Source organism: Larus michahellis, chromosome 3 (assembly GCF_964199755.1).
Source record: "Larus michahellis chromosome 3, bLarMic1.1, whole genome shotgun sequence".
Lineage (NCBI taxonomy): Eukaryota > Metazoa > Chordata > Aves > Charadriiformes > Laridae > Larus > Larus michahellis.
The window spans coordinates 44,141,752-44,169,182 of record NC_133898.1 but is presented as its reverse complement, the minus strand read 5'-3'; the positions used below and the strand labels follow the sequence as shown (position 1 = coordinate 44,169,182).

Below are 27,431 nucleotides of genomic sequence, written 5' to 3'. Positions count from 1 at the left end.
AAAAACAAAAGCCCTTAGTTTTTCTCCAAATCTAAACACCGTTCTAAATTTTTTAAAACCCTCCTATCTGTAGCAAATGGCTTCTTACTAGAATGATGTGGTAAAATATTCTGTTTCAGAGCAAAAGGATTTCTAAGAGTGGTTTACCAGTACCGGATTTTTTTGCTGAAATCATGGGTTTTCCAGGGCAGCTCACAGCTTTGGTTCTGTTGAAAGTGCAGGCACACGGAATAAGCAACAGGGAGAAGAGAAAAGTCATGGGGCAGAAACTTAATTTTTAAGCTGCTGAAATACACAGCCTTGCTTTTGCTGTTTGTTGCCTAACCCGCGAGGGGAGCCTAGAGAGCAAGGGGCTTAGAAACGCTTATAGCCCGGAGCTGTCTTGTTAGATGATGTCCCTAAAAACGGACGTCAGAAAGAGAAAATGACGCTACCAATGAGTGACCCGCATACTGGTTTAAATCCAGTTTTAATCATTCGGAGCTGAGCTGTCCTGTAAGGATGCCACAATTTACACTGTTTTATAGACGCTGGACATGAGGGAAAAACCCAACTGTGGAATTTATTTGCTGTAATAATTGAGCATTGGATGCTCCAATGTTTTGAATGTCTTTTCTGCTTCCTACCACTTTTATATTCTTACTTCATTATGTTTTTCTAAAGGTAATGTGATAAAGTTTTGGTCTTACAAGCTGATTAGCCTTAATGAGATACCTGATGTCAGACAATTTACTTGCTGCTGGATATCAAGCGTTCCTTTCCGACTGAGACAGAAACTTCAATCGACTCCTTCCCAACTGCCTTTGGCATGCCTTGGGGACTTGTTAAGCTTGTTGAAGGTTGTTGGCTTCTAGATCACAATGATTACGAAGTAAGTATGGTAGAGTTGAGTTAGACATACATTGCAGTACAAAGCTATAATCTAGAAAATGATTTTAAAACCCGATCTCTAACTTGTACAGAATTCACTGGCCCTGCTCTTTCATCCCGCTACAATCAAAACCGCGTCATGGCAACACAAGAGAATTATTCAATCCCTCCTGTGCCAAGGGGAGCATGGGCAAGCCCTCAGATATATCCAGATGATGAATCCATCAGTGTCAAGCAGCGGGGAAGTGCAGCTTCTCCTCACTGTGTTGCTCTCCAATAGGTAAAGAAATATACCCCACCATTTTGTCACGCAAATCTTGTGAAAATGGAGAACAAAGAATAGAAATCATCATCCCCTAAGTTTCCTTTAAACTTTGAGTACAAGACTCTTGGGGCATCTCTTTGGTTATGCTATTAACATCCCTTTACGTCTGAAAAATTAATTACAGGTGCATGGTGGAGGCTTGGGGTCTGTTGCACCAACATGCCGCTCAGGCAAACTTAGAAGACCTCTTAAAACACATGTACGAAATGTGCCGGGAGATGGGCCTGATGGAAGACTTGCTGAAGCTGCCTTTCACAGACACCGAACAAGTAAGTGGGAGCAAGGAAAAATGTTCATCGTCTCTTTGAAAAGAGAAAAGGCAGAGCCATAACAGATTTTTGGAATGATTTTTTTTTTCTCATAGGAGTGTTTGGAGAAGTTTTTAAGGACCAGTGCTGGTGTTCAGAATCGAGAATTCCTTTTAGTCTACCATCTGCAGCGTGCCAACTACATTGCAGCACTAGAGCTGAATCAGTCCATGAACGTCAATCTTATGGTAAGCATGAAAGTTCTGTTCTGTCAAGCGTGCAAGTTTCTGCTGGGTGTTACTAACTGGTTTGGATAGTACTCAATAAAAATCCTGCTTTGTTTTTTTCATACCAGTCTTTGAAACACTCGGAACAAGTTTCTACACCTTTGGTTACAGCTGAAGCTAAATGTTGACCAATATACGTCACTACTCCAAAGCTACTCTATGAAGCTATAAATTAAATGTTACACACCACTGTTGACCCCACTGAGAACAGTTTGTTTGCATCTGAGGAATAAACATGTATCTTTCCCATCTGCCAGTCTTACCATTCCGTTATTGAGATACGTATGTTATGCGTGGCTTAGATTACTGGAAGTTGTTGGTGTCACTCCTTCCTGTGGGATGACGAGTAGGTTGTACGTCATCGCTTGTGTCTTGCACGCAACTGTATTTTTCTAGCTGAGAGCAGGCTAGGTGCCAATCCACAGGTTAAATTTCTGTGGGTTTTCTTTGTTTTTTTAATTTCTGCGAGTTACAGTGTGCTCTCCAATTCCACAACTTTCATTTCACGGCTTTTATGACAAAAATTCTTGTCTAACCTCTATTTCTCAAAATAGACAGATTACATTTTGTGTTACATGAACTTGTGTTCTGGATTTGTGACGCGTTTGCTGTTTTCTGGAATCATAGTTTTCCAGTGACTCAAACTTCTAAGGTGGTTTGGAAGTCGTAGGTCCTGCATTTGAAAACTGTCATGTGGCCAGGTGGTGTGCGTAGGTCGCTTTTTCTTGCTTGTTTTAATCTTCACATCATGTTGTCCAGGGTAATTTCCAGTTGTCCTGTATATTCAGGGCACTGGCGTTTCAGGAAGAACAAGGGAAAGCCTGCTATGTAGTAAGTCGTTTGCAAACTGCAGGTGATATCAGAAAATTGCAGGTGATAACAGGTGTATCAGAAGAAGGTTCTGCAGAGTGCCGGCATTGTTTTAACTTCAAGTTGTAGGCTCTGTTGCTATTGCAGTCTTCCTTCCACTTTGCTAAAAGTACCAGGTGAAATCGGTGTGTGCGGATGGGTAGAACTTGCCGCTGTTCTGTGCAGTGGAGGTGTTTTCCCATACCTGTAGAGGAAATCTGCTCACTAATTAGAAATAGCACAGAGTCTGTGCAAGGAACTTCTTGTAATTAGTTAAAGTTTTGCTTTCCGCTTTTCCTTCATCAGAACGATCATGATCCTCGCTTGAGAGAGAGGGCAGTTGCCAGAAATTCTCTATTACCCCAATATGGCAAGATCCTTCCACGAATTCAAAGGAAGCTGGCCATAGAGAGAGCCAAGCCTTACCATTTGCCTGCGTCGGTCGTAAGAGAAGGTAACTTTTAGGCGGGGAAATATGGTGGAGAACTAACCACCCACCTCTTTGATGGCAGCAGGCTGATATTTTTCCCCTCTTGCTTTCCAGTCTCAAGACCAACGCCATTATCCACAGTAACAAACCCAGCTAATGCAGGACATTTGTGTACTAGAGAAAATTTCCTCAGTGCTGTATTGTGCAAAACTGGAGAAGTCTGGGAAGGAAATGAGCAGGAAACCAGTTTCTCACAAGTTGATAGGTAAACAGCCTTTTGACAAAGTTTAGTCTTGATCTCCTTGTTTGGAGAGAGAGAGAAAAATCCTTTTACACCACGTGAGTGTTTGGAGGGAAGGTGCACCTGAATAAAGTTTTCTTTGGCTTTTTTGCACGTTCAATATATAACATTTACGAATCGATGCATGAGAAGTACTGTGTGGAGAGACAGTTTTTCTGCTATGGTAATCTCATTTATGCAAATACATATGTGTTTACATTCCGGGAAGTGTGTTTACAGGCTTTTAGGTAGCTGAAACTAAGACCATGATTACCATCAAGGTATGGGTGTACAGATATTGATAGACTTGATTGTGGGATCAAATAGTCCTGTTTTACCACGTCCTGCCCAGTGTCTGCTTTGTTTCTGCCCTTTTTGCTTAAAATTCGGCAGAGTTATAAAGAGCAGGAAGGAGGCTCGTAGTTGTCAGATGACTTTCCTACGAGTGGCGTGGTCAAATGAACTTGAGTTCTGGTACGTGTGGACTTCAGGGGAATGACAGTCAGTTACATTTTCCTTTTAATTCTAGACCTCGAGCTACAGGACCACCAGCCATAACACATCCTCTCCCTGGTGCAGAGTGGCGCGATGCATCTGTTGGGACGCCAGTTACGAAATCTTCATGGAAGCGTTCCAGCTATAGTACATCCACAGAATGAATGCTTCCAAAAGGCCAACTTAGGGACACGACTAAGTGGAGAATTGGAAGTGGTCCCCGCGTAGAAATGTAGATACGTTTTCTTCTGGCATGGGACTTACATGCCTCGTGCAACTTGAAATGGGATTACTCTTGCCTCAGAGGCAGTGATTTGGGAAATTAAGTGTGAAATGTAGAGAAATAATTACAAAAAGGAAATGCCTGTAACTTCTTCCTGGGCCTGATACATCACCTGAACAGCTGAGGGCTTACCCATATTTCTTGTTGATTGAATGTTTTTGTGCTGTGTCATGTCAGATTTCTCGAACGCAGCATGGTCTTGTCCCCATTGATTTATCTGTTTTCCTCTTTTAAATTGTGTCTCTTAACAGGTTGCCTGATTTGATGGTCCATCCCGTTCCTTCATGTTCTGCAGCACAGTCACCGTGCAGAGCTTCCACTTCGTTCATGCCATCCAGCCCACCGAGATCAAATATGCATGGTTCCATCTCACAAAATAATTTTTCAGGAGGCTCAGAGCTGAATTTACTTACCACTCCTCCTGTGGTTAAGGTTTGTATTAAAAAAACCAACGCAACACACCAGTGACAACCAACCAAACCAAAAGCTTGTAGACATAAAAAGCTTTTTTATCGTTATATAAAGCTTGTAGACATAAAAAGCTTTTTTATCATTGTTTTCGTACCTCTGGAAAAAGAGCAGTGCAGAGGCTAAACATCCTCCCTGCTGGTACGAACTCGGTTTGTAATTTAAACTCTTACTTTTGACAAGGGAAGCCTTCTGTTTTGAACATTTAATGGGTTTTAAATTAAGTGCTTTTATTTCTTTTCCTAGAGAGCTAAAGTTTTGGCCACATCTGCTTCTGGTGTTCCTGGGTTTACTCCTCGGTCTATTCTCAGATTCAGCCTTCGTACCACTCCCCTAGCTACTCCCTCCGCGTCTCCGGGACGATCGGTCACTCCTCCTTTACGAGCAAAGGAGCCTAGGATATCATTCAGGGAGGAGAACTCGAATGCAGCGTGGACTGTTGGGGTAAGTTGGGCTGCAGTGAGTGATCTTTTTCCAGTTAAAGTCTTTATAGACTGTGTTTGGATTTGGATTTTTATAGAGTTTGCCTGCCTCCTTAAATTGAGAACTGGAATTGCAAATCAGCATGGCAGACTTGAATTTGGTCCTAAACGGCTGTGTTAGACCTTCTGTAGCATCACCTGCCTGCAGGAACACCTTCATAATACATACCAGTGATCTTGGTGGTTTTTACTCAAGTGTCGTTAGGAGCTGTGAGTGTTCCCGATTGCTAGTTCAGCTTCCTGCTAAACCTTATGAAGGGGTGGTATGGCAGGCAGGAAAGGAATATAGATTGAGCCAGGTGTTTGGGTTTGTTAAACTTGGTGAATTAAACACCTTTGAAAGCAGCGTAGTCATGAGCTGCATTACCTTCTAGTCTCTCTTTTCGCAAGGCTGGATTTACTAAAGGGACGTTAAAAACAGACCCCGGATGAAGAGAGCTGTAGCGCTGTCTGTTCTCCAGCCCTCAGGTGCTCAGTTTTGCTTCTTGCCTTGCACCAGGGGTAGCATTCGGATAGTGGTCAAAGGAAGTTGGTGCACCTGAAAGTTGTCCCCTTCCCCTCCTCCTTTTGTTCTCTCGCTTGGATTCCCTCATTCAGCTCGTCCTGCAGTTGTCGAAGTAACGTACCAAAATCAGGGGCAGAACAGGGGCACGTGCTAGTGTCTACACATACGAGCTTTCCGTACAGGTACTAACAAATTGTCACAGTCAGTTTTTATTATACCTTTTATTGCCTGTTACAAAGAGCTACTCAATTATAGCAAGAGGCTCCCTCTCCTCTACAAAGTTCTTACTGATACTGGAGCGTGAGCACATGAATTTCCTTGTTCCATGCTCCGGGCATAGTGAAGAGTGGAATATTTGAGTGGTGCGTCCAAGTTGAAAAATGCAAACGTAAAGAAAGAGAAATCTTGAGTTATGATTTTAGGTACGTAAAGCTCCTCCTCTTCTTGAAGAGACAGCAGTGAACCCAATGAACCGCCTTGAGATGACAGTATAAGCGATCTCTTTCAAGACTCACTCCATCCTAATCCCCCAAGGTCGTGGAAACTCAATGAGGCGTCAAAAGCATGCTTAATTGTGACAGCTGGCTTCAAAGGCTAACGTAGTGCCAGAATAAGAATTAATTTTGTAGCACCTTGATTAAGCTGACACTTGTAATCCTTATACTGTATATCAGTTTGTTTTTCCTTTTTTTTTATTTCTTGCTTTGACAAAGAGCATTTGCGTGTTACTGATTGTCAATTTTATTTTTTTGGAAAAAAAAAAAAAGGTGACAGAAGATGCTAAAGTGCTGTCTGGACCTTCGTCTGAGCATCATCATCATGGAGTGGTGGAGGATGCTTGGTCGGAAAGTAGAGCTAAACCAACTCTGTTGACTCTGAGCAATCCCGAGGATGATCGTGCTGAAAGGGAAGAGTCTTCAGAAAGCATACCTGGAGATGGTTTGGAGAAAATGGATGTCAGCAAAGAAAATAGTAACATCTCTGCCAGGTCAGACCAAACGACTTTGGAGTATCATGATGCAAAATCACCTGGTGATTTGGAAGATGACGTCATCTTTATAGCTGCTAAAGCAGCTCATTCCTCCACTGAAGAAACCGCCCATTTTCAAGAATTCGAGAAGGAAGAAGGCAGTGAAATGGTTGAAGGTAAACCTTTCCAGATGGAACAACCAGATTCATCAGAACTAAGAAAAGAAGCTGGAGTGTTTCATCCTATGATAACCTAAGTCTCTGGATTTTTCAAGTGTCTTTAAAAGGTTAAATTACTGATGGGTGCGACAGTTAACAATGAGCACTCACAAGTCTCCCAGGCACTTCCTTCCCATTATGTTTTAGGGGTATTTCTGTAGGCTGCAGGTTTTTTACAGCAAGTTTACTGTATTGCATGCTTTGACTTGATAGACTTATTTTGTTTTCTTCTTTTTTTTTTAACCACCTCGTTAGTGCTCAGTTACGTAGTTTTCTTGTGGAAGTGAGTCTGCTTGCGTACATGCTTCTCCTTACAGCTATGCTTGCTCATTTTGCTGGCTCAACAGCTTATGCAGCCTTTCCCAAGCCCATTTCAGTTGGTCTTTAGGGATTCAGCTGAATTCAACTCATTGAAGCCAGTCCAGCTTCTTGTGTGTTCGCAATTATACCTTTGTGTTTTATTACCTCTGCACGGATGCAGGTGTCAGAGTTCTGGGTCTGAGGTCTCGAAACAGTTTGTAGCAGTGAGTGTGTACTCCAGGATCAGTGCACTGTACGCATCCCGATTCGTCTGAAGTCTGAGAGGATTCGGGAGGATCCTGGAGAGCGATTGTTGCTATTGAAGTTCCTCAACTTTTTGGTGTTTTTTTTTTTTTTTTTTTTTTTTTTTTTTAGGATGTGCGGAAGATTCAAATGCTGAATGTCTTGCGCTTTCTGCGGATGTGAAATTGGTGTTCCAAGCAGCTGAGGCTGCTACTTTTGGGACTGCATGTGAAAGGTAAGTTTATAAAACAGACTTTGGGTTCACACAAGACGTAGCTGCTGCCTTTGCTGTGTTGGAAATCTATGGTTTTGACCTGGAATGGGTTCTTTCCTGTGCTCTCCTAGGTAACGGCCCTTCTATTCCTTTCTGTCTGCGAAACAGAAGTAATTTGGCATGGATATAAGTCAAATTGACTAGCTGTCCATTTGAGCCTTTTTTCTCAAATCATTGCAGGGCCCAAAGTGTGGTGATAAAGACTTCATTCAACAGGCTATGTAAACCTTTTTATAGTTTGAGGGTTATTAAGCAGATACCGCGAACATACATAAGCCCTGCTTTTGTCTGAAAACTGTGTAGCTTTTAAAGTTACACCTGAGGTTCCTGTAACATAAGCGGGTTTATTTGGGGGTTTGAATACTTTCTGGCAGTGTTTTATACGCTTAATTTCTATTTTCTCTGCGTGCTCAATTAGCACCTATTTGTTTATGGAAAGGGAAGCCCTTTTCTCACCAGATGCTTTAAAAGCTGCAGCTGCTTTTTGAGAGAATGTTAGTCATTTGTAAAGTTCTGCAAGGTTTGTTTTGAAGCTTAACGAGGCATTTCTCTTTTTCTGTTCAAGAAGTGAAACAAACTACCAGGAGTCCAAAATGTCCTCTTCGTCCGAAGAAAAAGCCATAGCAGTTGCACCAAATGCACAGCTTTCTGCATCCCCGGAGACAGACGGTGAGTGTACGTACAGTGCGTTGGAGCTGTTATGTGAGTTGAGGTAGCTGGACTCCTGAAGTAAAATGTGTAGTCGGCCATACCACTAGAGGTGTCTCAGACTGAGGTAGTACCAGCATGTTACTGCCAACTTTCATTGAACTGTAGAGAAAAAACCCTCCTCAAACAAAGTCCTTGTAGAAGGCGCATAGCGAATGTTCCAGTTCTTGATAAAGATATTGAGAAAACTGGTAGAATTTAAAATATTAGAGGGAGAGATCAGTATTTATTTGGCTGTTGTGCACCACTACTAATTTGTGTGGTATGGGATTGTTGTGGTTTAACCCCAGCCAGCAACTAGGCCCACGCGGCCGCTCGCTCACTCCCCCCAGCAGGGTAGGGAGAAGAGGGGACAGAAAAAACCCTCGTGGGTTGAGAAAAAGACAGTTTAATAGAACAGTAACAGAAGAGGAAAGTCATAATAATGGTGGTAATAATAATTATTATGGTAACAGGGTATACAAGATAAAACGATACAATACCCGATGATCCGTTACCCAGCCTGTCCTGAGCAGTGATCGCGGATCCCTGCCCGCCCCTCCGCCCCAGCCAACCCCCATTTATGTACTGAGCATGACGCCTGTGGTATGGAATATCCCCCTGGTGGTGCCTAGGGTCCCTCAGCTTCTCTGGGAAGCTGAAAAAGTCCATGACCAATATAAACATTAGCTAGCAACAACTGAAACAGTCGGTGTTATCTACATTCCTCAACATTCTTCTCATACCAAATCCAAAAGACAGCAGCTACTAGAAAGAAAATTAAGTCCGTCTGGCTGAAACCAGGACAGGGATCTGCTGCTTGAGTTCCTGCGTTAAAAGACGATGCATCCTCGGGGTTCAGGCTGTGAAGAAGAGCTCGCTATGAGTGTGCCTTTCCAGCCCCCCTTTCCTCTCTTGTTGTTCTTCTCTATGGAATTGCCAGCTGATTTTCCTTTTCCTCTTTTTTCTTTTTCCTTTTTTTTTTTAGTATTTTTTTTTAATTTATTGTGGGGCTGCCTCCTTCACCAGGTAGATAGTTCTGGCTTCTAGTTTTTGGAGGAAGCCCAATATAGGTGGCAGGACGGAGACTACCATTGTTGGCTCCTGCTCCGTCTGTTCCTTCTTGTTGCTTACAACCGTGTCATTTATACAGCAGTTGAGTTTAAATTATAAAAATCTCTTCCAGCTGTGATAAGTATCCTTGACAGTGAGGACATGGTCAGTACTCATTCAGAAAATCGCCTCGAGGGGAAGTGTGTGGATTTACCTGAAGAACAGAACCAGGAAGCAGCTGAAGTTGAAGAAAATGTTCCTTTTCTGCAGGAAGAAATAACTCTTTCTCTCAATCTTCCTAAAACTGAGGAAACGAATGTAAGTAAACTCTTTTCCCATTTTCTACAAAATAGAAAACGCTTTGCAAGTGTTGAGGACAGTCCCATCTTACTGACAATTAGAAGGCACACAAAAACATCTGTGTTTCTTTAGCTGGTCAACACAAGTGAAAACCTCATTCCATAAGGGCAGATCCCTTTTTCTGCTGTGCATTTTCTGCTCCTGTAGCACCAAATAGAACCTGTCAAAACTTGGGCCTTTGAGAGCTGTAGAAGGACAAACAAATGTCTAAACTATTTTTTAAAATAACCATGCATTCATTTGGTTTCCTGGAACGTAAACGTTTCTTATTTGACTTAACAAAGTAGTAGTTTAATTGTTAAAGATGATACAAAAAGTTGGGGAGTGCAGCTTGTTGATGCTGGGGGCCGTTTACGAAAGGACAAAATGATGCGGGAACCAAACTCATTTTCAGAATGATTTAGGTGCTTGGATCCTTTCCTCTCTCTTCCTTATTAACATAAACAGAAATCCCAGCAGTGAGTTCATTTCAGTGTCAAGATATTTCCAGCTACTCCAGGTACTTCAAGCTCTTTTTTTTTTTTTTTTTTTTTTAAGTACAACAGCATTTTTTTGCAACATCTCCACTTTGTAAAAGAGGACTTTTTAAAGGTTGTTCACGTGGAGTGAAAATCAGCACTGGTGATTCTCTAGTTGTCCCATTATTCTTTCTTCTGCTGGGGCTGCTGAGTTCTTTAGGGGACATCCACAATGAATCCACGTACCATGCAGAGCATACTGTCAATTTCCTGTAGGATTGTAGTCACAGGAATTAGTAATAGTTAGGAGTGAAATACAAACTGAAAGGTAGGGGTACCACAAATAGATTGGTCTTAAGTAAGAGAAAATGCGTTTCGGTGTCCCAGATTGCAGAGGAAGTTAAACAGGCAGTCACTGATGTAGCTCGTCTGGGCTTTGGGATTTAGGACAACGCTGTAGAGAAGATGGTTCTAGACTTGGGAAACTTAGGGCAAACTGCTTACCGCTTGTTCATAGAGTTGTAAGCATAAAAGGAAAGTTTACGCAGACTGGTATTTCTTGGATTTAGTTTTGAAGCATGGCGCGTTGCTATAATATGATGCTTTAGCAACTTTTGACAAAGCAGGAGGCAAGAAAATGAGCAGGTTCTATGGAGACTGGGGACTGCTGTTGAGGGGCTTCTTCCTTCTGCCGGTGTTGGCTAGCTCTACAACTTAGAGGGCTGGGAAAAGATCTTTACACGTGGATTAAATTATCTTGACCATCTGAGTCCCTGGAAATACGTAACAGATACTGCCTTTGTTCGCACCATAAAAACACGAGGTGGAGCTATTTAGAATATGCTGTGTTGTCTCAGGCAATCCAAGTGGCTCCTTAGAGTGCAGGGTTGAGCTGTCGGATGTGAGAGCTGGCCAGTTTGACAAAGTGTTGCCAACTGGAACTTTCAGCTTTTCTCTCATCGTTGCCTTTTACCCTGTTAGATGGTAAATGGAGCACGCGATGGCGTACACTGAACACTCTCTTCTCTGTCCCTTAAACACAGAAGCTGTCATCGGTAGCAGGGAGTACACTGTATGTTTCTGACTTTACACCCAGCAGTGATCCGAAAGGAAAAGCGGCATTTCACTGTCCTCAGTTTCGTCTGGGTCAGTTTGAAGTCGGTCTCTTTGGTAATGACTATTGCATTAACAGGCATTTTTTTTAACTTTAGGTGATTGAAGACAGTGGGGTTAAGGCACAAATCTCTGAAGAGGCACCGGAAACACCACCCTATAGTGAACGACATCCATCAGGCAATCTTCCATACACCTGTGATCCTATAGAGCAGCAGTTTGCATGTGATTTGCCTGACGATAAAGATGGTGAATGTGATGCAGCTGAGGGAGATGGAGAGCTTTTTATATCTCAGAGTAATTTTACTTTAGTCTTGGAAGAAGAAGGTGGTGAAGGGGAGATGGGAGACCCTACACTAGGAGATGCTTCTAAGCCGGCTGGCGCAACAACAGAGGAGAAACCTGTGAACAGTTTAGGAAATACTGAAAACCAAGAACATGTTACAAACTCAGTGTCCACTGTAACTAATGATCAGGAATCTCAAAATATTGTAGAGTCACTTCCATATGTGCCTGAACCCATTAAGGTGGCTATTGCTGAGAACTTACTGGATGTAATCAAAGACACAAGAAGTAAAGAATTCACGTCTGAAGTTGTAGAACAATCTATTCATGAAACCATAGGAAAAAAGGGAACTAGATTCCAGAAGGCCAGAGCTCCTTTAACAACTGTGCCAGAAGGAGTGGAAGATGAAACCAGCATCCATCAAGTGGAGTATGTTAGCGCTCCTAGAACACGCACAAGGGGACAACTGAGTAGAAGTTTAAGTATTCCATCTGCAGGTGCTCAGCAACTTCTGAAGGCAGATAAACCGTTTCTGGTTGGACTGTCTCCTCGGAGAAGTACCAGGCGAGCCAAAGAAGCCCCTGAGACTTCTGGTCTTCAAACAGAAGAAAATGCTCAAGGTGAGCAAACACCTGTGATGCCTGTTACTCCTAGGAGAGGTAGGAAGCCTAAAGTGACTAACGTACAGAAAGTAGAAAGCAGCCATTCTGATGGACAAACATTGTCCGTCAGTACGCAGTCCATAGCCGTTACTCCAAGAAGAGGATTAAGGAGAGCAAAGGAAGCTACGTCTGAAGTCTTGGAAGAGGCTATTGAGGAAACGTCTCTTTCTGAGGGTAGCATTACTGCTTCTGCTGCTTCCAAGAGGACTAGAGGAGGAAAAAGTTCAGCAGGAGATCAAGGAACTGGCCAGGCTGACCCTGATCATAAGGTAAAACCAGCCGTCAGTCCCAGCAGAAGGGCAGGAAAACTGAAGGGCATTAATTCACAATTTACTGAAAGTATTGTCAAGGACCAAGAGGCGCAGTCTAGTGACCAAGTCCTTTTACCTGTGCCAACTAAAAGAGGCAGAAGAAGAAAGATGAGTTCATCAGAAGTTTCAGAAAATTCTGACCTTGATCTGTCTAAATCGTCACTTCCTCAAACAGAATTTAAACTTCCGGTGACTCCTAGAAGAAGTGCTAGGAAGGGGGCCCAAAATCTCTTGGCAGAGACACAATCTCTCTCTACTCAGGAAGGCATACATTCAGGCGGGAAGGTGGAAATCCTTGCTACTCCCAGGAGAAGTACCAGAAGAGTTCCACATGCTAAGCCAGAAAAAACGGATACTCATGAGCAAACACCTGCACAACCAAAGGAGGAATTAACCCCACCCAGGACGGCAGTAAGGACAGGGCGTCGGGGCAGAAAGAGACGAGCAGTATTGGAGGAGAGCACAGGGGAGGGGGCCTTCCCCCAGGGACCTGGTGGCAGTCCTTTGCTGCTTGAAGACTTAAATCCATCAGGACGTGATGAAACATCAAGAACTTCAACAGATCGCGTTATGAGCACCAGATCCCGCAAAACTGCCGTGCATCAGAAACTGCCTGTTGAGGAAAATGCGTCCTTCCTTTTCTCCCCTCCTCTCACAAAGCTGACAAAGAAATGTAAAGGTAGGAGCATTATGTTTATACGCAAAATAGGGGATATTGCTGTTTTGTAAACCACAGAAAACAGACTGTGAGGATGGCTTTTAAGCGTTGTAAAGAATCTAACCATACAAAAAAAATTGGGGAGGAGACGATTCATCTGTTTTCTCAACTCTACGTGACTGGCTGGCTAGTGGTGGAGGAGGCTGATCTGAGTAGAGTAATATGAAATTTAATCTGAATTTTTATCATGAGCTTAATTTCTACCTGTTTCAAAAACTGGAGGGTGTCTGGTAATATGTGATAGACATCTCTTCCCCACACTGGAGAAACAAAGGGGACATGCTTCCAAAATCCTGTTCAGTTTTTAACTTAAAATGAGCTGCATCTTGTAACAAACTATCCAGCTGTTTAATGATGTGACTGTTTTCCATGGACATATACTTTGGTAGTGAAGTTACTGCGCATTGGGCTCTTTGTATTAGAGTACATGATAAGAAGAACTCTTTTGAGATGTTTAAGGATTGCTGATGCCTCTTGAGCGCAATATCTTTGATTACCTAAGTGTAGGTAAAATCACTGCACCGCATTATTTTTGTTTCACTATGTACTGCCAAAGAATGGATCCTAAGAGGCAGTAACTAGGGGAAAAATACCTCCACATTGAGTGTTTATGAACCTGATTGGACCTTTTATTTCAGAAGGCTATTGTGCTTTTGATTATCAGCTGCAATTTAATGTCACTGTCCTTTATGTCTAGTGTCCGTGTATGCTAACAGTGCATTGTGGTTTTAGCTGGAGAAGCAGACCGTTCTGTGCAGCTTAAGGATTTGGACCCGGACCTGTCTTCTCAATTTGTCTTTTCGCCTCCTCTTTTGAGGTCCAGGAGAAAAAATGTCCACGATAGGAAAGGCCAAGTGGATGCTACTCTTTGCAATGATGGCATGCTCTCCTGTCGTCTTATTCCACCTTACGAAACCGCGCTCTTACGGTCTTTAGTTCCTTCTGGAAAAGTGTTTGAGGAGAGTTGCCTCTTAAAATCCCGGCAGGGGGAGGAGGGAGGGGGGCTTTAAAAGCTCACGCGAATAGTGAGTGAGAATGCTTGGGACAGTCTGGTAAGGAACGAAAGCAAAAGGAAGCTTCTTTCTGTATATTTTCTGCCTTGACCCTATCTTCAAAGAAGCCCATAAACAATTCTTTGGCATCGATTTTTGTAATTCCAAAATTACAAAACGTTTTCCTCTACTGAATACTGTTGGTAATCAAAAAATCAATTTGATACTTCTCTCTCTTTTTAGGATCACGAGAAAAGAAGGCTCTTGGTCACCTCCACCAGTGGAAATAAAATTCGTCTCTCCTTTTGGAACTCCAGCAGATGGAACAAAAAGCAAACAGAAAGAAACCGCAGACACGGCAGAGAAGACTCTACGAAAGAACAAAAAAAGACTGTCTAATTTTCCAAAGCCAGTTGTGCGCCGGAAGATGCTGTAACAGTGTTTTAAGTTTATAATGTACACACACCACTGTTCGTAAAGTCATCAAAACTGTGTGGATTAGTAAAAAGAAAAAAAAATCATCTAATTTGGAAGAGCTAATTTATATAAATTATTGTAAAATTTCATAAACAAACGGTCTTCAATAAGTAACTCCATAAGGAGTGTTATTTCCTCCGTCAATGCAGTTTTCTATTTTATAGTAAGACTTCATACATTTATATAATATGTAAATACAACTTATTTTAGGATTGTTAAATAAAAATGTATACTTCACAACATGCTTACTGTCTGATAGCTTTTTGAGGGAACATAGGGTTGAATGGCCTTTATAGGTCAGAAATGTTAATGTTGGTTTGCAAGAGTGTTTAAAGCCTTCGAAAGTGAGGCCAAAAGCTTTTTAAGCTTTTTAAAGTTTGCTTAGAACTCCTTTAACAAGTAATCGTGTAAAATGTACTAGTTTAAATTTTATAAATGATTTTTGACCTTCTGGCACAAATAATTGGGCTTACAATACAAAATGATAATTCCTTACATTCACAGTTAAGTTGCATTGTATCGAAGTCAGAATGTAAACAATTGTATTTTAAGCTGTGCAATATTTTTATATTTTTATATTCAGTTTTCTATTGGAACCAAAAGAGGGAGGGGCTAGGAAAGGCCAAGTGGGTGCTACTCTTTGCAATGATGGCGTGCTCTCCTGTCATTCCACCTTACGAAACCACGCTCTTACGGTCTTTAGTTCCCCATAGAAGGCAGGAGTGGGTGAGACAACGAGTAAAGAGAACGTCTTGTTTCTGGCCGTGTTTTCCGGTTCCTTCTGGAAAACCGTCTGGGGAGAGTTGCCTCTTAAAATCAGGGCGTGGGGGCGCTCAAAAAGCTCACGCGAATACTGAGTGAGAATGCTTGGGACAGTCTGGTAAGGAACAAAAGCAAAAGGAAGCTTCTTTCTGTATGTTTTCTGCCTTGACCCTATCTTCAAAGAAGCCCATAAATAATTCTTTGGCATCGATTTTGTAATTCCAACATTGCAAAACGTTTTCCTCTACTGAATACTGTTGGTAATCAAAAAATCAATTTGATACTTCTCTTTCTTTTCAGGACCACAAGAAAAGGAGGCTCTTGGTCACCTCCACCGGTGGAAATAAAATTCGTCTCTCCTTTTGGAAGTGCACTGGATAAAGCCATGGATCGTATTGCAAGAATATGCCCAGTGTGCAAATATGTCTGAGGATAACCGAGCAGTTTAATCCCCCATCAGAACTTCCCCTCGTGGAACGCTACTCTCAGGCTTGTTATTTCAATAAAATTGTTTGCTGCAATTTCATCAGTTCCCATGTAACCACTCGTAAATAGCTTTGTTGTTGATTTCTGGTGGGGGATAAAACAAGCTACAGGCAGAAACCAATCCATAGGGTCTCACGAGTCGTTTACTTCTTATCCGTAGTCTTACTGGTATAGAACAGGTTTCTTTTTGGCATTGGTGAACTTAATACTGCGAAGCTTAAAGCTTGATGCCGGTGTCTGCCAAGTAGCGAAGGGTTGTTACAAATCTGCTGAGCCGGGGCGGGCGTCGTCCTTGCTGGCGGCAGGAGCCCGGCCTGGTGCACCCCAGACCTGGGGGTGTCTCTGTCCCAGACCCTTGGATGCGGCTGCTGCTTTCCCGTTTGCAGGTCAGGCCAGTAGCAAGGCTGAGGGTGCACCACACACATGCACGACAGCAACGCGGCTGGCTACGCAGGCTGCCAGAGACGGGGCCGTGCCTTTACCACCTGCCATCTTGCACTGGGGCAGCTCACAGAAAGCCGCCTCTCTGGCTTGTTGCAGTTGAAGCTCACGAGTGACACCAGAGGCATGCTGTCACTCTGCAGGTTCCCCCACGCAGCCACATTTGCAGAGCCCCAGAGGATCAGCAGAGCCTTGAGCCCAGCTGTCGTCTGTGCCCCAATTCTGGGCTCCGTCTCTGACCTCTGGCTGAGACACCGCATCTTTCCAGAGGTGGCTTTTCCTCCTTTTGGGTTTGTTCGGCCTGGAGAAGAGAAGGCTCCGGGGAGACCTTACAGTGGCCTTCCAGTACCTGAAGGGGGCCTACAAGAAAGCTGGGGCGGGGCTGTTTGCAAGGGCATGCAGCGATAGGGCGAGGGGCAATGGTTTTAAACTAGAGCAGGGTAGGTTCAGATTAGACATTAGGACGACGTTCTGTACAATGAGGGTGGTGAGGCACTGGAACAGGTTGCCCAGAGCGGTGGTGGAGGCCCCATCCCTGGAGACATTCAAGGCCAGGCTTGATGAGGCTCTGAGCAACCTGATCTAGTTAAAGATGTCCCTGCTTACTGCAGGGGATTTCGACTAGATGACCTTTAAAGGTCCCTTCCAAACCAGCACATTCTATGATTCTATGATTCTGTTGACTTAGGAGAGGAAAAAAGAGCCTCTAGTGAGTTATCTGACAGATTGTTGGGAGGTCACCTTTCAGCCTGCAGTCCTTGAATCTCTGCTCTCTGACTAGTGTGTTTGTGTAGATGGGACACACTGGTGTAATGTTGCTGATGTTTTCTGTCTTCTGTAACCCAGAAACTCAAATGATGTGTGTCCCCTAGCCTCATTATCTTAATGTAAACAAGAATCGGTGGAAGTCAATAGAAGATCAAGATTCATTTTTATCATCTTAGAATCTGCAACAACTAACTAACTAACTTCTTAGCCAGCTTCCCATCAGGTGCTTTGGTTTGACTTGCTAGAATACAGGTGGAGTTTTGTTTGTTTGTAATGCTACAGTGTGATGACTAGTAGTAAGCATTCGTATTGGGGTCACTGAGAGAGAGAAATACGTGCAGCTTTAGCGCAGGAGTCTTTGTGTGCTCGTGTCTCTGCTCTAGCAGTCAGTGTTGTCCTGGGATGTGCTGCAACGTGTGCTGAAAGGTCTGTCTTCGCCTTGTGAGACAGTTGCGTGCAGACTGCTGGGCACGTGAAAGAGCAGTGTGCGCTTCCTCCTTTAGGTGGAGTCACCTTTTTATCTGAGAAGCTGCTGCTTTAGGCTGGCTTTTAACATTTTTCTCAACATTCGTGAAAGCGCTGGTGTGCATTTAAAGCTTCTTTTCCTTTATGTGGTTGTTACTTTTCTTCTAAATGCGGACTAGTGTGAATTTTACTAAGCTGGTCTCTCCCTTCAACGCTTTCTAAATACGTTTCACTCCCATGGAAATGGTGTGTCTCCCATGCAACTTGGCCGCTGCCTCGTCTGACTCTCGAGCCCTGATTTATCCTAACGCCCGTTTGTCAAAGAAGGCATAGACTGTATCGCGGTGCTGGTGGGCTGTGAGCAGTGGGAGACCTCGATGTAGTTGTGTTTGTCTGTCTTAAACCCCTTGAATACGATAAAGTTTCTTGCGTATAACTGATTTTCTGTGTTTTCCTCCAGTTAATTACTGCGAAGTAGGAAATGGAAATTGCTAAGCTGTACTAATAGAATGCCCCATTTAAGTTGAAGTTAAGTCACTTACCCGCAGGAAATCTAGTAAATGGAAGGCAGTAACAGGTTTTTGTACGGGGCTTTTTGGTCTTTGTCTCTTTTCTTGATCTAATTGCAAACAATGCTTTGATGCTCCTGTATTTACTTTTTCTATTGAGCTTGTCAAAGAGCTCAAATAGTAACTTGTAGTTTTCCTGTAGGTAACCGCTATAGAACCCATAGCGAATCACGGAGGACCCAGCGTGAGCACTCAGCACCTCCATCAGAGTCTGCGATGGCTCTTTGGGGTGGCAGCAGTGGCTACAGATGCTGGCCATCTACTTCTGGTTGACCTTAGTTTGGATGATTGCTCCTGCACTCAGAACGATATCGAAGCATTGGGTAAGCCTGCAGTTTTTCCACATGAATTTAAACGCAAGAAAACTTCTGTCTTCTAACGAAACAGTATGCATCCCACTTTGAAGACCCTTGTGTCAGACATTTCTGACGACTGGTTACAGGTGGCAGTTTGACATCGTATAGTCCTGACCTGATTAAACCTGGGAGTGTCTGACTGCTCCTCGCAGTGTTGTAAATGCCCCCTCCCACCAAGATCCCTGTGCCACTATGATTCTTGCCAGAGAGGTGTAGGAATTTTGCCACGTGAGCCGGTGCGGCCGCCTGGTAGGAAGTTGTGTTGGAGGAGCCCTGTTTCCCGGGAATGCTCTTCTGCTTGTGTTAATTGACTTGGGGCGAATTTTGGGCTTGTTTTTTAAAATAAACCCCACTTACCAACACCCATGCATTTGGATGAATGAAATCTCGAATAGGTGTACTCAGATTGCATACACCGTTTTGGCTATTACAACAGCAGCTTCAGAAATTGGTGCCACTTCAAACAGTTTCATCACGAGGCCCAAACTCCTGATTTTCAGAGTCCAGGAAGAATTTGTCTATGAAGGTTACGCTTTTACCTAGCTTTCAAACGTGAGTGAGAATACTTGTCTGATCCAAGAGTTCTTATGTTCTTTGAAGACATACATAATGGAAATGGCAAAAAAAAGTGTTGCTAAATGGCTATTTTGCCTGGCACGGTAGCATTAGATGATAGGGGTTGTCACGTCAGTGCCTAAAATGCAGCCTAAATGGCATAACGTATTCATTTATTGCTTGGTTTTGTGTGTGTAGATCTAGAAGTTGTCACTAAAAATCCTGCTGAAGTTGCACAAAGAAGAGAAACTGTGACCAGCGAATGGAGGTGTCTCTGTTTTCAACTACAAAATGCTTCCGGAACAGCAGTATCAGCCCTGTGCTACATAAGCAGAAGCAACCAGCTCGTTGTGGGTTTCTCGGATGGCTACCTGTCGCTCTGGAATATGAAAACTTTGAAGAGAGAGTAAGTAGGCCTTTACACTTGGCCATGCCTGGAGGTGTGGGGCTCTCGATTTGTTGCTTAAGGAAGTATGTGGATGTAAAGAGAACTTTTTCAGGGACTGAAGTGAGTATGAGTATAATCTTGGCACGTTCAGAAATCCTCTTCTGACGTAACTTTTCAGTCATACCTGGATCAAGTGGTCCGCCTTCTCCCCAGTGGACTAGGATTGTTTTCCTTATTGTGCCTGTGGATTGAGGAATTGTGGGAAGCATGCTTCCTGGGGTTTTCAGAACCGGTTACTGCAACTGGGGCATCCATCGAAAGGCTGAAGTATGTCAGTGATGTGATTTTGGTGCCGATATTCTCTAAAGTGTCCAGGGTGAAACTAGTGAGACATGAAAACTCAATAGCTGACCTGTGCCTGAAAAATGTATTCTTTCCTACAGGTCAGCCTTGCCAAAATAGGAGATTGACCCATTCCAAGGCAACGGTGCATGTGCATGAAAGTTTGCTTGGAACATTTGTCAGTGAGAATAATGGATGTGTAAATGTGCAAGCAATTGAAAAATTAAGAGAGGACTTTAAATCTGCCAGAGAGCAATTTCTCTTGAAATATTTGACCAACTTCAGATAGTGCAGATCTGCTGAAGTGACTCCCAGAAGTTTTCACAAGTTTTCTGGTTTATAGGCCAGCCTTTACTCTGTGCAGCAAAGTCAAGTGCTGCTTTGCCTGCGTGGCCTAAGTTGTGATGTAACCATTCTCCCAAGCGATACCACTCAGAATCCAAGGTGATTCTCCTCCTTTTATTTAGCTCATCCACCTTTTGATTCCACTTTGTGGCTGGCTGATCATCCTTAGTGTGAGCTTTAACCCATCCCATCTTAAAAGATGTTTTCCTGGCTATACCCGGCTATAATTGCCACTCTTTGTTTCTCCAAACTGGAGATCTATTTACTTCCCAGTTCAAGGTTTCCCACTGACGGAGCCACTGTGTGGCATCAGCCAATACTGCCTAAGAGTCTACGTATGTAATTTTTGCTCCGTTCTGTGCTTACAAAGCAGCTGCTCTTACTTCTCCTACTTGTGCACTGCCTTCATCTTCCTCTATTACTTGTTTGCCGGTGGTAATATCTAACGCAACAGAATTATATTGCCAGTTACTGCCTACTCTTTTTGCTGAAGCATCTGTAAACCAAATGTTTTCTGTTGGAGTATTCTCAGTGAGGGGTGGTGCATTCAGAATGGGTGACAGTTTTAAAGGGTTGTTCTAACGCCAAAGGGTCTGTGTTTATGGGCATTTGCAATTTGGAAACTTTAGTGTCTCCTTCAGTTAGTTGCATGTTTTCTGCAACTCCTGTTAGGTAGGCATACAATTCTCTGATAGTGGGTTTCTGTGCAACTCCTTCTGGGGGAGCAGTCTCCTTTAGGATTGCTTCTACTAAATTAAATGGTCCTCTAGTTTGCACAGGTTGCAGCATGAGCAATTGTGGGTGAATCTTTGTACTCCTGTGGGAGTATAAACACAAAAGTTATATTGTGTTCCCTCCCAAGTGAAAGCAAACCTCTTTATCCTCCTTCAAGGGAACCGTAAGGAATGTATCTTTCACATCTAGCGCTGCCATCCATGGGTGTGCAGCTCTCTGCAAAGCAGCTGTTCAGATTGAAATGTTGGGCACAGCGGCAGTTAGTGGGGCCGCATGAGCATTTAGGCTGCGATAATCAACTGTTAAACACCACCTCCCATCTGGTTTCCGAACCGGACAGACAGGTGAGTTATATGGGGGGTAGGTTCTGGAGATAATTTGTCTTTTCTCCAAATCAGCTATGACTTCAGAAATTCCATTTCGTGACGCAGCAAATATCGGATAATGCATTACTGCGTTATCCGATCGGTACACCGGGTAGTGAGGATCGGTACATCAGTGATCTTTGACTCGGGGCGCAGGGGCTGCGCGGAGCACCTGCACTGCGGCCTCCTGATTTCTGCCCGGCTTAGGGTGGATGTTTGAGACGAAAGACCACACGCTGCCATCCAGCAGGCGCCAAGTTCGGCTGTTTAAACCATTGAAACCTAAACCATTTTCATTATGGCCTTTAATTACGAAGTGAGTAGATGACCTGTGCTTCTTGCCCCGGAGCCACAAATTAACCTTGGCGGTTTGGCACACAACAGTCCCTCTGTTCACAACAGTAATTTTAACTCTTTGCCATCTGGACCACACGCCCAGCTTCTTGGCCTCTTGTGTTAATACCAAAATCTGTGCTCCTGTATCTATTAAAAACTTTACTAATTGTTTCGAGGACCAACTGGAATTAATATGTATGGGCCATCATCATTTATCCACTGATAAGCTTCCACTTTCTGGACCAGCAGACCCAATTGCCTTGCGGAGATCACTCGTTTCTTGACTTCATGTCCTGCAATTCCTCCCTAAGTTGGAGAAAGGGATTATCCCCCTTCAAGGAAGTTGAAATACAGTCCTTGCTTTCGCCATTATCTCATTTCTGGAATGAATCAGACCCAAGGTAATGCCAGTAGGCTGACCTTGAATCATGGCTCTGGGAACGCCTAGGGCTAATGCCTTCCTCCATAATTCATTCCCCCATTCTCGAGACTCTGCAAGTTTTTAAATTATTTCCCTTTGATTTAATTCCTGTTCCCCATTTCACAGGTCTTACTTTGTGATCTCCTCCCTGGGATTTCTGGTATTGTTTTCCAACTGCTGCACTGTCCCAGCCCATTTCAAGGCTGTAATTAACAATGCTGTGCATTAATTCTGCCCATGTGGGCAGAATCCTGGCAGGATTATTGCCCTGTTTATTATATTCGGTATCTCTTTTAATCTCATCCTGTTTTGCAACTCGATGGGGTTTAGGAATTGCTGAGGCTCCTCTAGTCAGTGGTTTTAACACTGCAAAATCTACTGTAGCAGACAGTTGGACATCGTGGTGTCCTCCTTCATGTATGTCTTCTTTGCAAGCAGCTTTTGCAATGGCTGTGGATAGCTCACTTACTTAGAGATTTAATGGGCATTATGGAGGGTTCACTCCGCTCCATAGTGTCGATTCCTCAATAAGCTGCTCAGCTGGTGATAGAATGGGGTGTATTTGTCAGGCTGGGGCCTAAATTGAAGAAAACTCCCAGATCCAAATAGCCGCTGGCTTCACCTTGACTTAACATCATTTGGTCGCTAGTGCTTAAGCATGCTCACCACAAATATTGAGTTTCAGTTTCACTGGGATTTCTGCTATATCTCTCTTGGAAATTCATCAATTGCAAGGGATCCCAGAGGCTGGTTCACATAGTATGTTGCAGATTACCACCCCGAGGTCCCGCAGTTTTTTCTGTTTCAACAATGGGTCTGCCTTCATATTAGGAGGATTTGTGGGGAACAAAGGATCATCGTCTTCTGACTTGGGATCACCCCAAATGTCTCTGTCCCAATCTTCAAGGGATACTATTGATCTGTACAATGTCAGGGGGGCGGGGAGCCTGTATAGGCATCATTTTGAAATTTTTTCCCATTTTTTGCCTTTTCCCCTTTGACATACAGTTGTTCGTCATCTCTTGTGTCTTGCATGCAACTTTATTTTTCCAGCTGAGAGCAAGATAGAAGCCAATCCACAGGTAAAATTTGAGTGGTTGTTGGGATTTTTTTAATTCCTCAATTTAGAGCATGCTCTGCAATTCCACGACTTTCATTTTACCACTTTTATGACAGAAATTCTTGTCTGTTTCTCAAAGTAGCCAGATTAAATATTGGTCTTGGATAAAAAGTGCCTTGGCAGATGAAACCACTAGTTGTGTCAGCCAAGTCCCTACTGATGTCTGGAGGTATGTGGACTTCCGTCCTTACTCGCTTGCCTGTAGCGAGGCAGTGGGCTGTCCTTCTCTGGAGATACCCAGAAGACTGAACTCCTGAAGTAAAATGTGTAGTCGGCCATACCACTTGAGGTGTCTCAGACTGAGGTAGTACTAGCATGTTACTGCCAACTTTCATTGAACTGTAGAGAAAAAACCCTCCTCAAAATCCTTGTAGAAAGCGCATAGCGAATGTTCCAGTTCTTGATAAAGACATTGAGAAAACTGGTAGAATTTAAAATATGTGAGGGAGAGATCAGTATTTATTTTCTATATAGAACACCACTACTAATTTGTGTGGTATGGGATTGTTGTGGTTTAATCCCAGCCAGCAAGTAGGACCATGCAGCTGCTTGCTCACTCCCCCCAGTATAGGGTAGGGAGAAGAGGGGACAGAAAAAACCCTTTAATAGAACAGTAACAGAAGAGCAAAGTAATAATAATAATAATGGTAAAAGGGTTTAGGTTTCTGGCCCCTTTAAAACTATCAGCTGCGGTATTTCCAGCACATTCAGAGGGGATCCACCTACGAGAGCTGGAAGACGTCTCATGGCAACATCTTTGAAATTACAAATATGCTGCTTAAAGGAGTGCAAAAAACGTAACTTGAGCTCAGGTGTATGAAATTGGCCTTGGTGATCATATCTTATGAGAGAAATACGGTGGAGTAATCTGTGCAGCAAACTGTGTTGTCAGTGATGAAGTTTGTTATGCTGTTCCTGCTCCCCACCTCCCCAAGAAACTACAAGTGCTGTTACATTTTGTCCCACTTCGCAAAAATCGATAGCACGTCCTAGCGCTGTGCTTTGTATTGGGTGCTAGGAAGGTGTTGATAACACACCGGTGTTTTTGCTACTGCTGAGCAGTGCTCGCACAGCACCCAGGCTCGCTCTCTAACAACCCCCCCCTCACCAGTAGGCTGGGGGTGGGCACGAACCTGTGCAGGGATATAGCCAGGACAGCTGACCCAAACTGACCAAAGGGATGTTCCATACCCTATTGCTGTCTGCTCAGCTACAAAGGGAAGAGGGGTGGGGGACATTCCTTATTGCAACGCTTGTTGCTGAAAATTACTCTGAGATGTAAAAAGCTCTCCGTCTCCTTCAGCTGCATCACATTCAACAATATTTATTAACAGTAAAATCACATGCAAACTGTTGGTCTGTAGAATCCTAGCTGTATGGGAGATTGCCTGATGGAATTCCCTTCACTTTATGATGAGGTTTCCCGTGCATCTTCGGAGGTTGGTGACTTAGGCGCACTATCTTCCATCACCTACAGTTAAAAAAAAGCCTGTTAATGCAATAGTCATTACCAAACAGACTGACTTCACACTCACACAGATGAAACTGAGGACAGTGAAATGCCGCTTTTCCTTTCAGATCACTGCTGGGTGTAAGGTCAGAAACATACAGTGTACTCTCTGCTACCGATGACAGCCTCTGTGTTTAAGGGACAGAGAAGAGAGTGTTCAGTGTAGGCCATCGCGTGCCCCGTTTCTGGTGTTTCTGTTCCTGACTACGATTTGCCACCACTCCTGGACAAAGTGAGCAGTTTTACAATGCGAGCTGTAGCCACAACTGGCAGAAATCATCCCATTGCAGTACTTCCTGCGCTGACGACAAATGCCCACAGGGCGACCCACTCTGCATCTAACAGGGTAAAAGGCAACGATGAGAGAAAAGCTGAAAGTTCCAGTCGGCAACACTTTGTCACACTGGCCAGCCCTCACATCCGACAGCTCAACCCTGCACTTCAAGGAATCGCTTGGACTGCCTGAGACAACACAGTATATTCTAAATAGCTCCACCTCGTCTTTTCCCGTTCCCTGTGCTGAGCAAGTATTCGTTCCTTCTAGATCCACGTGAAGATACTCGGGGTTTTATGGGGAGAACAAAAGCAGTAACCGTTACTTATTTCCAGGGACTCGGATGGTCGGGATAATTGAATCCACGTGTAAAGACCTTTGCCCAGCCCTCTAAGTTGCAGTGCTAGCCAACAACGGCAGAAGGAAGCAGCCCCTCAACAGCAGTCTCCATAGAATCAGCTTATTTTCTTGCCTCCCGCCTCGTCAAAACTTGCGAAAGCGATATATTATTAGCAACACGCCATGCTTCAAAACTAAAGTCAAGAAATACTAGTCTGCGTAAACTTTCCTTTTATGCTTACAAATCTACGAACAAGAAAGCAGTAAGCAGTTTGTCCTAAATTCAGTGAGGGCCCACAAGCCAAAACCAGGCGCTTACATCTACATCAGTACCCACCAGTTATAACGCAAGCAGAAACACCTTCACTGCACTGCTACGGGAATGACTGCGGAAGCTTTGTGACCTGCTGCCTTCTTCCCATCCCAAATTTTCCATTGACTCCCATGAGGGATTTGCGTATTCCCAAGTCCAGCCCCGTCTTCTCTACAGTGTTGTCCTAAATCCCAAAGCTGAGACGAGCTGAATAAGTGAATGCATCTAAGGTCTCTTCTTGTTCCTGTCTCTAGTGAGGGACTGGCGGGTGCTGTTGAAACCCAACTGCTTGCTCTCCTGTTTGGATCTCAACAGGTCCCATTTTAGAAACATCCTCAATTTTAGAAACATCCTGCTGAAGAAACAGCACGTTTAGCAGCTATAAAAACGACAGCATCTTTAAAATCCACCTTGTGAGAAACCGGTTTTCTCCTTCATTCCTGCCCAGGATTCTTTAATTCTGGACAATATTTTTGCCAGAAAATTTGGTCTTCGACGCACATTTCCTGCTTTAGCTTGTTTTCTTACTGGAGTTAATGGCTTTGGTCTTGAGACTGGAAAGCAAGAGGGGAAAAATTTCAGCCTGGTGTCATCCAAGTGACAGGGAATTCTCCCCTCTATTTCCCCCCGCTAAAAGTTACCTTCTCTTGAGGCCAGTGCAGGCAAATGGTAAAGCTTGGCTCTCTCTACGGCCAGCTGCCTTTCAATTCGTGGAAGGATCTTGCCATATTGGGCTAATAGAGAATTTCTGGCAACTGCTCTGTCGGTCAAGCGATGATCGCCGTCGTTCTGATGAAGGAAAAGCGGAAAGCAAAAGCTTAACTAATTACAAGAAGTTCCTTGCACAGACCTCTCCGTGCTATTTCGCATTAGTGAGCAGATTTCCTCTACAGGTGTGGGAAAACACCTCCACTGCACAGAACAGCGGCAAGTTCTACCCATCCGCACACACCGATTTCACCTGGTACTTTTAGCAAAGTGGAAGGAAGACTGCAATAGCAACAGAGCCTACAACTTGAAGTTAAAACAATGCTGGCACTCTGCAGAACCTTCTTCTGATACACCTGTTATCACCTGCAATTTTCTGATATCACCTGCAATTTGCAAACGACTTACTACATAGCAGGCTTTCCCTTGTTCTTCCTGAAACGCCAGTGCCCTGAATATACGGGACAACTGGAAATTACCCTGGACAACATGATGTGAAGATTAAAACAAGCAAGAAAAAGCGACCTACGCACACCACCTGGCCGCATGACAGTTTTCAAATGCAGGACCTACGACTTCCAAAACCACCTTAGAAGTTTGAGTCACTGGAAAACTATGATTCCAGAAAACAGCAAACGCGTCACAAATCCAGAACACAAGTTCATGTAACACAAAATGTAATCTGGCTATTTTGAGAAATAGAGGTTAGACAAGAATTTTTGTCATAAAAGCCGTGAAATGAAAGTTGTGGAATTGGAGAGCACACTATAACTCGCAGAAATTAAAAAAACAAAGAAAACCCACAGAAATTTAACCTGTGGACTGGCATCTAGCCTGCTCTCAGCTAGAAAAATACAGTTGCGTGCAAGACACAAGCGATGACATACAACCTACTCGTCATCCCACAGGAAGGAGTGACACAAACAACTTCCAGTAATCTAAGCCACGCATAACATACGTATCTCAATAACGGAATGGTACGATTGGCTGATGGGAAAGATACATGTTTATTCCTCAGATGCAAACAAACTGTTCTCAGTGGGGTCAACAGTGGTGTGTAACATTTAATTTATAGCTTCATAGAGTAGCTTTGGAGTAGTGACGTATATTGGTCAACATTTAGCTTCAGCTGTAACCAAAGGTGTAGAAACTTGTTCCGAGTGTTTCAAAGACTGGTATGAAAAAAACA

General features: G+C 43.6%; 1 protein-coding gene and 1 pseudogene across 1 annotated transcript in view; one reads left to right on the top strand and one right to left on the bottom strand.

Annotated features, from left to right (window-relative positions):
• LOC141740747 (protein ELYS-like) overlaps nt 1-15,195 on the top strand; it is a 33,648-nt gene extending 18,453 nt beyond the window's left edge. Inside the window, exons 19-34 of the mRNA XM_074579940.1 lie at nt 725-871; nt 963-1,150; nt 1,320-1,464; nt 1,560-1,691; nt 2,886-3,033; nt 3,124-3,274; nt 3,819-3,923; nt 4,316-4,499; nt 4,782-4,979; nt 6,290-6,729; nt 7,393-7,488; nt 8,096-8,202; nt 9,401-9,585; nt 11,297-13,136; nt 13,908-14,111; nt 14,362-15,195. Of these exons, the coding sequence (XP_074436041.1) occupies nt 725-871; nt 963-1,150; nt 1,320-1,464; nt 1,560-1,691; nt 2,886-3,033; nt 3,124-3,274; nt 3,819-3,923; nt 4,316-4,499; nt 4,782-4,979; nt 6,290-6,729; nt 7,393-7,488; nt 8,096-8,202; nt 9,401-9,585; nt 11,297-13,136; nt 13,908-14,111; nt 14,362-14,603 (4,512 nt within the window). The 3' untranslated portion in view covers nt 14,604-15,195. The remainder of the gene's footprint in view (nt 1-724; nt 872-962; nt 1,151-1,319; nt 1,465-1,559; nt 1,692-2,885; nt 3,034-3,123; nt 3,275-3,818; nt 3,924-4,315; nt 4,500-4,781; nt 4,980-6,289; nt 6,730-7,392; nt 7,489-8,095; nt 8,203-9,400; nt 9,586-11,296; nt 13,137-13,907; nt 14,112-14,361) is intronic.
• An 8,646-nt stretch (nt 15,196-23,841) lies between these two features.
• The window catches only part of LOC141740523 (protein ELYS-like), a 43,222-nt pseudogene continuing 39,632 nt past the window's right edge, over nt 23,842-27,431 (bottom strand).